Below are 12,996 nucleotides of genomic sequence, written 5' to 3' on the forward strand. Positions count from 1 at the left end.
GAGTAGCATCATATAAGAATTCAAACTTGACATCAGAAAGATAAAATGCTTTTGATATCAGTGACATTAGACAACGCTTTTAAAAATAATTTTATGCTAAATTTCCGAGTTGGAATACTAGTTGCTGAATTCAGACTCCTTCCCTGGTTAACCAGCAAAATCCACCTGTAATCCCCATAGTTGTGCTTCTTAGGTAAAATCAAAAATAAGATTTCCAATATTCATTTTCTCCAGAAATTGAGACTGCTGAATTCTATTTTTATCTGAACAATCACAATTGGCATTTTTCTTCTGGTAAAAACACATGGCACAGAAGATGGTTCTATACTGTCAACAAACTGACTTGAAAAATATAAATATATTCTGTATTTATATTTATAATGTGTATATATACACTATCAATATTCACATTAGAGAATCAGAACAATTTTATTGAAATTACTTTTTAAGAAAGCCTTCTGCTGTGACTTCACGTGTACATAAAGCATTGAGAATTTTCAAGTGTACTGTGTGAAATGGGGCTTTTTAAACCTAAAGAAAACATACTGGTGAAATATATGTGAATATCCTTTTTTTTTTTAATGTACATGTTTTTTCAGATCTGCAATTTCCACCAGTTATAACTTGCAAATTACAAAAACTAAAACAGATATCTGGAGTCAGTGTTTCCTCTCAGCAGGCTGCTGCAGGCAGAGTTCACTCCCAGAAGAAACTATTGGCAAATTATTCTCGAGATGATGATTGATGAGATGACTTATGCTGTCAAAGACACGATCTTTTGTACGAACCTTCAAAAAAAGGATGCAAGAAGATATATTAAAGAGCAAAATACTTTTCCCCTTAACTTTGCACTGAAATTCTCTAAGAATAAAATGACACAATTAATCTTGTTCTAGAGACTGATCCCTCTCCCATCAAAATCTGTGGAAATTTGGCATTTCTGGAGTTTTGCTTCTGTTTTGTCTCTTGCTCCCTCTGTTTCTCTCCAAACAGGTATTTTGCATGCTGCCTATGGGTCAGGTTACTACTATTACTCTTTCTGAATAGGTTGACTTAAAAACTTTATGTACAACATTTTGTTTCACTCTAAGTCAGGTTTTTAGATCAAATTTTCTTCTTAAAGAGACCACTTCCTTCTTTTAAGTGCTTTCACCTTTTTCATTAGAAAGATATGTCCCTCTTGCCAGAATCCAGCTCTTCTGCATGCACCTCAGCATCTTTGTGCCTCCCTTAACAAAGGCTGCCTTCTTCAGGTGCTGGAAAATTCCCTTGCCCGGACGTGATCCAGCCACCAAGTGTGCTCAACTTGGGTTTGGCCCATACTGCACAGTGCACACCTCTGCCTGAAAACTTCAAACCGAAACACTTCAGGGCAGGGGACGTAATTTTTCTAGCCCATTTACCAGCCCTCTGCGCTGGCATCCTGCTAGATAAATTATTACACCCATGAGAAGAGGAGACTGATATTGCAAGGTAAAATAGTCAACGGTCAGGACAGGCCAAATCCTAATCTATATTACAAAACAATCTCTAATTATTTAACCACATCGTCACAAAACATTTCCTTCCTAAGTTTAAAATGAGATAGGCATACTGCCTCCGTAGGCAGAGCAGAGGTCCTCTCATGTGAATGTCATACTGCAGAAAAGCTTTGTATTGGGATGGCTCTGCACTGCCTCAAGCAAAAAGCCTGTGAACCCTGCTCTGAGGTGAGGCACATCATCAGACTGCAAGCCCTAATTCTACATCCAGCAAAAATCCTGCAGTCCTCCATTTTAAACATCCCTTACCTGAACTACAGATATTTTTTCCTTTTTTTGTCAGCTGGATGAGAACAGAAGCAACTGGACAGTTAACTCTGCTCTGAAAACACACCTTTAAGAGCTGTAATGTGCCACTGGGTAATTTGCATGTGAATGGATTTTCAGGCAGCCTTTATGTGAATTGGCTATTACAAATAAATCACACCAAGGCCATGCGGAAGAAATGGAAGCTGCTGGCATGCTGCTGTGGCTGGCCACACAACTGGCGCTCTATCGATGATTCTCCACTCAGAACAAGTCGCAAATAGGGCTGGCTCCGGAGCTGTGTCAGGATCCCACAAACCGTATCAACAGCAGAGCTAAAGTAAATAACAGCCGCAGGAAAGCTGTTGTTATGAAGTGGTGCAGAGAATGAGCAGGTCCCTTATGCAAGGAGGCCAGCAAATTAGTGCTGCTAATTAGAGGCAGTGCAGAAAAGCTGGGGGGGTCTCTGGCCTTCGCCTACAGAGGGAAAATGACCCGGGCGTCATCCACCACAGGGCCCAGGCTCTCCATGCCAGCCAGCAGAGCAGCTGAGCTCCCGGCGGTACGTGGCCTCCCTGCACTTGCCACGCCACGCGGTAAGCAGCATTTCCCCGGCAGCAGCCTGTAACAGCCATCTGTGGGGCTTTGCTGGGGGGAGAATCAGCGAGCCCGGCTGCAGGAGTCACACAGCTGCGGGCAAAAGTTTAGGGAAGGTGGCCGTCCGCACCCCAAGAAGCGCCAGGGCCAGTCCCCTAGGCGGGTGTCCCGGTCAAGACCAGGACTAGGCAGTCGGCACCTAAAAAGTGCAAAACCATTCTTTGACTGCCCTCATGTGGCCAATGTAATTACAGCAAGTACCAGGGACGTTCTTCGTCACAGGCTCTGCAGGGCCGGCCTGTGCCAGCGGGTCTGCTGCAGGCTTCTCGGCTGACACAGAGGCCACCAGGCCAGCTCCTTGGCCGGCGTTTCTCATCATAACCTGGGGGCTTACCATCTCAAGTTGTCCTCTACAGAGGAAGAGGAGTTGCCCACTGTCAGCCACTAGGAGCCGAGAACAAAAGGCGTGGCAGCCTGTTCAGTCTCTCAGAGGAGACTAAGCCTCCCCAGAAGCAGGACAAGACCAGCTACAGGGAACAGGGAGCTCCCTTGCCCTCTCCAACCTGCTGCTGGGAGGGTCCCTTTGTCAGCAAATAGCTGGAGCAGGTTTACCCCAGCTGCCTTCTGGGCTTCCATGTGGGAAAACATGGAGGGCCTGGTCCGTACCCTGGCTGACAAGAGATTTTGCATGGAAATTGCTAGCATGCGGGCTGGCTGAGCTTGCACAGCCACCAGTGGCTTCTCATCAGGAAGGCTAAAGAAGTCGCTTAGCTGCCACTAAGACAAAGACTGCACTGCAGTGGCCAAAGCTTGACCTTGCTGGGGAAATCAGGTCCCTAGGGCTCCCTGCAACATGCAGAAGTCATGCACTGGGCCTCCTGCTGGCATCACGGAGAGAATCAGAGACGTGGTGGCATATTAGAAATATGAGGCTGTAGTTATGATCAGTGGTGAATAAGCTGTGAACAAGATTAAACATGCCTAGAGAAAATGTGTAGTTTCAGAAACCTCCTGTATTACTGAGGAGTCAGCACTTACAGTTCCTTCTGGGTCCACCAAAAGAAGGTGCTTCGCTTGTCCATTGTGCATGCCTGTCAGCACATAGGAGCCTGGATTCGTGGTACTCTTCCTCACAAGGAAGTCTCCGCATTTCTTTAACAGCTGTTCTGCTGCTTTTCTGCTCATCTCCCCTTGGTACCACGGCTCTGTACTCAGCTCTTTGGCTACAGTGCAGTCAGCTGCTCTGGATAAAAGAGGACTGGTGCACCCAGTGGAGGTGGATTTACTCAACGCAGCCTCAGATGTTTGGTTCTTGAGAGCGTCTTCAAATGGTTCTGGTTATGGAAGTAGAAACAAGGGCAAGATTGTTCAGAGGTAAATCATGTTATGCAATAGTGATATTCCAGTCATTTTAAACTGGATTTATTTTGTGTTATAGCCACTTCCCTTTATCTTTACAAAAAAAAAAAATGAAGGAAGATGTACTAGGCCTACTGATTTATGGATTATATTAAGACCAAGGAGTGTAATATGTTAAAAATGTATGTTATACACAGAAAGATGCTGATAAAAATCAGAGCAAACCTTGGCAGGAGCTTTTGAAATGTAATGATTTTATTTCAGAAACGGCTATTGTCAACAGTTGCATTTATATGCCCTGGCACCAGGCAGAGCTCTCCTTTTCTCTTGCCAGGTACATCAGACAGTTTCATTTCAAATAAATTGCATAATATGGGCACCCAGTGTCATTATACTCATATCTGGTCTCTCTTCAAGCAACATATTAATTTAAAAATTATCCATTACTGAGTGTCCAGCCCAAGGGTACGTCTGGATGGGATCAGTCGCCCTTACCACTCAGCCTACCCCTAGTCTCCAGCTAGGAAGAGGGCTTTGCAACACAGACACAGGCTAACACCTTTACCGTGATTTCCCTAGCTGACATTGGCCTCAGGGAAGCATCTTTTAAACCTCAGCTAAATCCTGAACTCAGTGTTACATTCTGTAGAGTGGAATGGAAAGAAGTGTAATTACAGATCCCAACAGTCTTACAGAAATAGTAAATAGGTCAGTGCGTGCTTCATTATATACTGTACTGACCTTTCAGAAGCTATTTTCCCGTGAAAGACCTTCATCCAGCCAACCACTGCATATTAAAAAGAGATATTGTTCTGTGCCCACTAGACTTACTAAAGGACATCTGCAGAGCAGTACCATGAAGCAATACACCAGTTCTAAATCAACTGCTCGGATGTACCTAGCCATGTTTGCATGGGGCCACAGGGAGGTTAATTTATCTCAGAGAAATAGGGTAAATACTGTGCTGCCACAGCTTGTTGATACCTCAGCTAATTCTTAAATCCAGCTTATATATGTCTTCGCTACATTGCAGTCTGCATAATGCCCAACACATGTTTAGCTTGACAAATCACTAACTTAGGGCCAGTTGACATGTTTTCTTACACTACTTTTCCCCAGTGATGATCCAATGGTTAATAAAGATTAATGAAGGCTGGAACATGAGAACAAGTTTTTCCTAATAGAGGTAAGCATTTGCATGTTTTAAGGGTACCGCATGTTAGAAAGCAAGGTTAATGTCCCTAATTTCAGCCAGCAGAATTTTCTCATTTCAGATCTATATTCAGAGATAGATCCTCCCTCACTCGTTCTTTCAATCCAAAATCTCTCTAAGCTGTGGAAATACAGCCATGTCTCAGCAAAAACATGCCAGGAAGACAGTTTTATGTATACTGAGATAACAGAAATGTAAATATGTTATTTTACAAATAATGTATAGGCATCAACTGCTTTGTCTCACTGTGTCTTAACTATGTGAACTGAACTAAATAAATTATGTGTCAGCAATTGATTGGAATTAGGCCAAGTAGAAAAACAAAGAAAATTTTCTGTGCATCGAAATTTTGTCCCCCATATTTCCTGTTAAGTAGCTCAAGGCTGAGAACAATGTGTATCGGTAGCACCAACATCAAATTATGACTGATGCTTAAACCATTGTTTTACAGCTATGGCTGTGATTTTGCTTTTGGAAAAGCTGACTTCAAAGTTGGAACAGAGATCTAGATAGGATAGTAGGCCTATCCAAAGCAAGGGATAACTCAGCCTCTTAATTTCCCTGCCAGCTTCCTTGTAGCACAAGGTTTTCATAGTATGTGTTGACTTCCTAGTAACATATTGACAGGACAGGATGAAGCTAATTCTCCAGCCACTCACTCCTTCCCTTTCCTGCAGGACAAGCCTCCTGATTTATTTTCCTGCTGATGTAGTTGCCTATGACACTAAGGATAACACAGACTGCAACTCAGCTTAACTCAGATATAATACCAACTAGCTTCAAATCTTCGACCACCCTTATTTTAACTCACTCAGATATGAAACCACCTTGAACTTTAAAATTTACCATAAGTCCACCAGCAATACTAAAATTTGGAGAATTTAAAAAATATTTTTATACAGAACTAAGGCATAAACATATTGGGTTGCTTGTTAGAAAGGGAGTGAATAGGAAGGGAACTCACTCATGTCAAACAGATCCTTTCCTGGGCTGCTCTCTTTGGTATCATCTGCTGTTCCACCGAAGGTACTTTCAGCATCTCCCTGAAGGGCCGATAGAGCTTCTATATTTATATGCTGGGTGTTTACATATGTTGGCATCTCTGCTGTTGGGGTTACTTGTGATTTCCCTTCTGGCATACTACAAATATCCAGAGATCCTAGAAAATTCAAGATTTTTTTTCTTCTTTTTTTGTATTTGACAGAACAGTGTTGGTATAATGACCAAATAACATCACAGCCCATCAGCACAGGTTTAAAATTCCCTGGAACAGGACATGTAAAGTCAATAACTGCAGGATCTAGTAGAAAAAAAATGTTGATTAATGGATTCAGAAATGTGTTTCAATGAGGGCTGGGGGGTGGGCTTTATTATCCAGGAGGAAAGGAAAATTTTGTAAATAAAGACTGACAGTTTCAAAACTGTTATCCAGTTGGGGAGTCATGGGAGCAGGAAAAGAAATAAAATACTCAAGTTATGTGCAGATTAACAACATAAAATTTATTCTGGCATTTGAAAAGAAAGCATCACCAGAAACACAGTAAAGCTGTCACATAAAGGCGGAAGGGGAGAAATTTCACACATGTGTTTTGAATTGATTTGCTTCAAATTCGTGGACAACAACAAAAAGAACAGTATGCATTATTTGTTATTTGTGAAGCAGAGATCATGTGCAAACACATGCATTGTTCCACATTTTAAAAAAACTTCTGACTTTAGGCTCTCCCTTTGCCAACTCCAACTTGCATACCCTAGTGGGTCAGATTTTCAGAACAGACCATGCAGCCTGTCTTTAAATACTGTGAGGTTTTAAGACACAACAAGCCAGATAGCTGAATGTTTGGGGCAACTCTACTTATAAACTGCTCTGCAAATGATAAGATTTTATGAAGGTGTGCATTTAATAGTTTATCCAGAGGTAATTACCAAACGCTTTTCTCTGGTATCAGCCCTAAAATTTGGACAGAGGGAATCTAGCAACAAAGTGCAGTTCATTGCCTTAAGACTTTGAGGCATCAGACTTTCACGTGCTTTACCCACCCAATACCTCTTGCAGTATTACAGCTAAAAGTAGCAAAACTCACCTTGCTTAACAGGCCCGTGATGCCAATCTTCACTGAGTTTGTCTTCTAAGTGACGACTCTGGTAATAGGTTTGCTCTCCTCCCACTCCTCCTGCAGACTAGAATGGACACATGTGCAAAGAAATTTTCAGTTACCTTTAAAATGCTCAGATATATTATGAGTGGCTCTGACGATTTCCTTGGCTGTATTCTGTCTGCTCCCACTCTTCATTTCCAATTCATCATGGTGTCAGAATATATATCTCACAAATGCATTTGTGTAGGAGTAAGATATTACCGGTGACCTTCATGTAAACTTCCCTGCTTCCTGCTTTTATTAACCCTTGCAATCCCAAGTGATGCATCATCTCCTCCAGCACACTTGTCTTCACATAGCAAGCCCTGACAAACCCTGCCTGGGAAAAGCATTCCACAGAAACACACCTGGGACCAGAAGACATCCCCAGCACCCTCCAAAGCATCAGCTGAAAGACTCACACTGGTGCCAGGGGATGCACTCGAGTGTTGGAGGGGGGATGTTGCCTACAGGCAAGGCCCCTCTGGCTTTAAGCAGAATTGTGCTGGCTCTGAAAACTCCTCTTAGGTGGCTACGTTCGTACTGCACTCCAACTTCCAACAGCAATGCTGGTGGAAATAACCAAGCTGACCTCAGTTCAACGTGAGGTGGAAAACCTGCCTAGGAACCTGTCTGAGTACTGATCACTGCTGAGTTATTAACATAATGAACGATAATAATGACTGCACTAGATTGTTATAATGGTTCTGCATCAAGGCTTTCCCAGTTATGGTGCACTATTCGACAGCCTGTGAAGCAAATGTTATTTCAACAAGTGTAGTAACCCTCAGTGGATTTGTCTTCTTTGAACCTGTGTAATCCTTTAACACCAAGAGGAGCTCGCATCCTTTTGTTTGTTCTGAACCTGCCTAATTTCTTGCCCCCCTAGACCATTCAAAAGAAAACTGGCCACACATGAAGGGCTGTAAGCTATAAATGGTCCCAATGTATCCATCTTGAAATACACATTTTTTAAAAATTTTGGATCCATCAGCAGGAGGGCAGAGATGAAATGGCACTGACCTGAGCTGTATCTGCAGCAGTGGGAAGTTTTGCATTGAGCCTGGCATCAATGAAGCCGCCAGGGGGGGGCATTTTATTTGGGATGTTGTTGTAATAAGGATGTTCTGCTGCCTCGTTATCTTCCTCCATCCATGGCTCATCAAAACTCTGCATCCTGTAAGGAAGTGAGTGCTTTATTTTGCCCCTTGCTTGCAAAGCACTTAGAGATACTTGCAGCATGTTAAGATGGCCTGTCAGGGGATCACTACTGCGTATTATTTTGACAATTCAGCTACCATTGTAAGTCAGGAAGCAATGATGGATCATGCAGCAGACCCTCTCTGTTTAGACAAACTTGATCTAAACCTCCTTTGCAATGGATGAAATGTTTTATGCTGAGTAAAGGATGTTTTTACTTAGCTTTATAAACCACTATAAGTTGCATTAACAGTTTTATTTAACCTTACAATAGAATTTGTAACATAATTACTTGGTTGGTTGACTAAGCCCTAAAACTTTGTCTTTAATTATGGCTGGTCTATCGCCAATATAAATCTGGAAGAATTTCACAAGGTCAAGAGATTGGATCTGTGGTTTCAGTCTGCATTTAACAGACATTTACACAAGTCTGAAGTGAGTACAGAATGCTTCTGGATCAGGGTAGTAGCATTTTACATTCACCACACACTAATTTTACTCTGATATAAGAGTTTACAGAGGGTACCAGTTCACTGGGATTTATACTGTTAGCAAGCATATAGCAATCCACATCAAAAACACAGCTCACCAAAGAAAACAGAATGCTACATCCCAGCCTTTGAAACATATACAAGCAGACAGATTTTGTATCCTCCAGACAATGCACTCAAAGCATACTACAATACATCACATTCCTAAAAACTTCACTCTGGCTGATATCAGAAATAGTGAAACATCACTAGTCATTTTGAAAGCCCAGCTGACAGAGCTGCTGTAACAGTGACAGCAATGAGGAACGGCCACAAATAACATACATTCTTGGCCATCTGACTCTGCCTACTAACTACAATGGAAAACACAGAATCATATCAGTAAGTTCACTGTGAAATTGATATTTAGCCCATTCTTTTAAAATTACTGTTCTCCTTTCATGTTCATTAGGCAAACCCTGCTTTGCTGATTCAGCAGCAATCTCCATTTGAAGTATTTAAATCCTGTCCGTCTCCAGCAACTTTGTCCACAGCACATTTTATTAGCTAAATGCAAAGCTGAAGAAGATCCTTTAGCAATCTTCAATAATCGTACTCACCTATCATGGAAAGTAGGTAACTTAGAGGGGCATCGCAAGTATTGCTTAAATCGAAGCTCAAATGCTTGCCCTATGGTGCTGATGACATCCTGGGCCAGGCCATCACAGCATTCCAGTATATGACAAGCTAAATGAAAGAGATTTGACACATGCACATACAAATAATTGTTTATGTTATGGTGGGATGCACTGACCTATGACAAAACACCTACGTGTCAGGCATAGTTGCCCTGTTCATGGTGTGCACATTTCAGTAAAACCCAATTCTGGCACAGTGAATTTCATGCAACAGGGTCTTTTTAAAGGTTAAATAAAATTGCTCTGATGTGTAACTGCAATAGGCAAGACCTCAAATCAGTTCCACAATTTTAACAAGTCCGCAAAGACAGGAAACCTCATAAATTTTCACTTGTTATTACCTGAATGCAAGAGATGCTATGAGAATTCAGATTATAAAAATATTAGTAAAAAGCCTTCTTTGCTTTTCTTAATTTTATCCCCACTTCAGTTTTACATCTAATCACTCCAAGTTTGCAAGATGTTCACTTCCTTTGTGTTTCCAGAATTTCCCAAATTACAGGCTGAGGAAGGAGCAGTCACTAAGATACTTCCCAGATCCCAGGCCCTGATCTGATTCCAGTAATACAGAGGGCTGGTACCTTTTCCTGCTTGTCTGTATGGAGACAATTCCAGCAAAGTGTGGGACCACTGGGGAGCACAAAGCCAGGACCCCAGTTAACTCCAGCACTGCCCCACAAGCTGCCTCTCTGAACCCACTGCAAGAGAAGCAGCTAAGGAGGGAGGCTGGCAACACAAGTTCTTTTTCTATGGGAGACTGAGAAACCTTTATCAGCTGTCTGAGCAGCCAAATCTGTTCTACCTTTACGTCAGAGAGTGGCTCAGAGGTATCGTCTTCATGTGACAACACAAGCAGGCCAGCCTGTGAAGATTTCACCTAATGCTTCAGGAACATAGATGGGTGTTAAAAGCTGGAAGCTAAAGATCTGAATGAACAACACCTTGGTGATATTCCAAAAAGCCCAGGCACGTTCATTTCCCATATTCAGTGCTGGAAAAACACCTGGTTTACTGGCTAGTGTCTGAACTGGATTTGAAACTGGTTCTTTTTCAAAGTCCTGCCACAGTACAATGGGACCTTGTTCAAAGTTACTAAATTCTATTGCCCCTGGCTGCTTTAATAACTAGCATAGAAATTCTTCAGCTGAAAAACTGCATTTTAATATATGCCCAGTGTCCAGCTCAGTGGAATCCAGTGCTTTGGATGCAAATGTCCAACAAGCAAGGCTTGGCCATGACATTTGTGCGACATAATTTTAGTTAAAGCACTATAGGGAGACTAAGGAGGTTTAGCAATGACTTCTCAGAGGCTGATGTGCTGGACAGACTTCTGAAGAGGCCAGAATAAAGGGCCAAGAAACCTGCAGTTATGCAGGTATAGAATGAGCAGGGCACAAAGCTGTCTCTCCCTCAGCAGCAGCAGCAGCAGCTCATGCAGCATGAGATGGCACCAGTGACAGTGCTGCCCTGCTAAACAGATCCAGTGATGCACTCTTCTCACCTTATAGCATCTGCTGTGCCGACCAGCATGCTGAGGCAATGACTGATTCAGGGGAAATGTCCCTAGCTACATGTTGAAAGTGGATTTGGCAGCCAAAACCAGGACCTCCGTGTGTTGAAAGACAGAGGCAGACATCCCTGCTTTGCAGCAAGGTATTTGCTGTTTACCCCCTCTGCGCCACTGCTGGCAGCAGTGAACAATCAGGTGCAGACTTATGTCCATGAACGTGGACCGAAAGTAGTTGGACCAAACAAAGCTGTAATTTTTGCATTCTATAACTAGAGTGGGGATTTAAAGAGGCTACATTGCTCACTGCTAAACCTGTCTGGAGCTGAAATGCAGCATGAGTCATTAAGTAGTTTTGGTAGGTGATATAATGAGTAACTTGTTTCCTTGGATACGTGAATAGACTTTCAGCAGGTAGGAGATGTGCTTCTTGTAAAAGGATGAGAAGGTTTGGCTCACACAGGGATGATTTCTTGTGAATGTTACAGCAGCAGACAGACAGCCTTTAGCTTGCTAGATCCAGAAAATAAAGCATGAGGAGAGCTTTTCCATCCTTGGGAAGGAATTAGACTAATATGCAAGTGAAAGCTGTACCACAGCATTGATGCTAACATCAGTAACAGCAGCAGTATCATTTTCACTAGATACAGAAGTAAATTCGAACTCACTTCTACAGTAATTTGCAGATAACACAAAGACTGACAGAATAGCCAGGGATGGTGAAAGAGAGCAATCCAGATCCCTTGGTAAACTAGACCTTTTAAAAAGATGTGTTTTAAGACTGGTCACATACAAAGTCACTGATCTGCAAACCACCAATGTACACACACAATTGGGGAAAGCTCCCATGAAAAGCTGTAGCACAGGAGGCTTAAAGATCACAGCGTGAAAGAATTTCACATGAGATAACAGTGCTTCACTTCAGCAAAAAGGGCTTACGAGAAACTGGCTAATTACAAGGACAAAAGTGAGTAAGAATAGGAAGGTGCAGCCTCAGTTATATACTGCTGATGTTAATACTAGATTACTCCAAACAATAACAGGCATCATCTACCTTTCTAAAACAATGCAGAAAAAATGAAAGGAGGAACAGAAAATATCTGAAGGATGGAGGACATGCACTGCAGCTGGAGACCTACAGAGTTCACTTGGTTAAACCTTTCCTAAAGAAAACTGAGAAATTACTTTAACTAAATACACCGTAGGAAGACAATATCCAGGTGCTTAGGTGACTCCTCGACTAAGGATAGATGAGCTCAACAAGGAACAGTGACAAGAAGCTAAGGCTAAACACATTCCACTTAGATAGAAGGAACATCATCCATGAAACAGCGTTTACTTAAAAACCGCTCACACAGGAACAGAAAATAGAGCACAGTGCTGTTCCAAACCCTACAGTGCCAACGTCTGGTCTGCGATGCTGATCCACTGCGATGCCACTGAGATCTCTCAGTAGAACTAAATCAGTCTCTGGTTTAGCAGAAGGGTACTGCTAAAGCAGGTTGGACAGAGAGCTGCTCTCCACCATACAGCCTACAGACTGATGCCAGAGCCTTTCTAATGGGGGACACATGATGCTGGAATATAACAAGTACGGCAGAGAACTGGACTATCTCCCTACCTCCCACTCCCCATAAGTTTTCTAGGCCTTTCACTAATATTCAGCATATTAGTATGCTTAGTGCAGGTATTATTTATGAGCTAACGCTCTCAAGTCTGGACATCTCTGCACATGGACACCACAAATTGTTGAGGTATCTAAGATCCTTAAAGGTGACAAAATACAGAAGCTATTGAATCAGTTGTGCCCATGGTAAGGTGGCAGCTCAGGGTTTGCAGGGTTGGCATTTTGGAATTGAAGTGTCTGAATTTGCAGAAATGCTGTTGGAAGTGCTTGAATCTTTTTTTGGAGCTAGTCTTTTTTGCTTCATGAATCTATGAATAATAAATGGATTCTCAGGTGCATTATACAATACTTTGTATCCAGCATTAAGACCTAGTGATGCTTTCTGCATTACAAGCAGGAA

At 42.3% G+C, this 12,996-nt stretch overlaps 1 protein-coding gene across 1 annotated transcript in view; it reads right to left on the reverse strand.

Annotated features, from left to right (window-relative positions):
- Positions 1 to 659: 659 nt before the first annotated feature.
- SHC3 (SHC adaptor protein 3) overlaps positions 660 to 12,996 on the reverse strand; it is a 57,051-nt gene continuing 44,714 nt past the window's right edge. Inside the window, exons 7-12 of the mRNA XM_009639526.1 lie at positions 9,385 to 9,511; positions 8,118 to 8,271; positions 7,041 to 7,137; positions 5,921 to 6,115; positions 3,423 to 3,718; positions 660 to 788 (exon numbers count right to left, since the gene is read on the reverse strand). Coding sequence (XP_009637821.1) covers positions 660 to 788; positions 3,423 to 3,718; positions 5,921 to 6,115; positions 7,041 to 7,137; positions 8,118 to 8,271; positions 9,385 to 9,511 — 998 coding nt within the window. The remainder of the gene's footprint in view (positions 789 to 3,422; positions 3,719 to 5,920; positions 6,116 to 7,040; positions 7,138 to 8,117; positions 8,272 to 9,384; positions 9,512 to 12,996) is intronic.

The sequence above is a fragment of the Egretta garzetta genome, unplaced genomic scaffold, assembly GCF_000687185.1.
Source record: "Egretta garzetta isolate BGI_Z169 unplaced genomic scaffold, ASM68718v1 scaffold375, whole genome shotgun sequence".
In the NCBI taxonomy this organism is placed as follows: domain Eukaryota; kingdom Metazoa; phylum Chordata; class Aves; order Pelecaniformes; family Ardeidae; genus Egretta; species Egretta garzetta.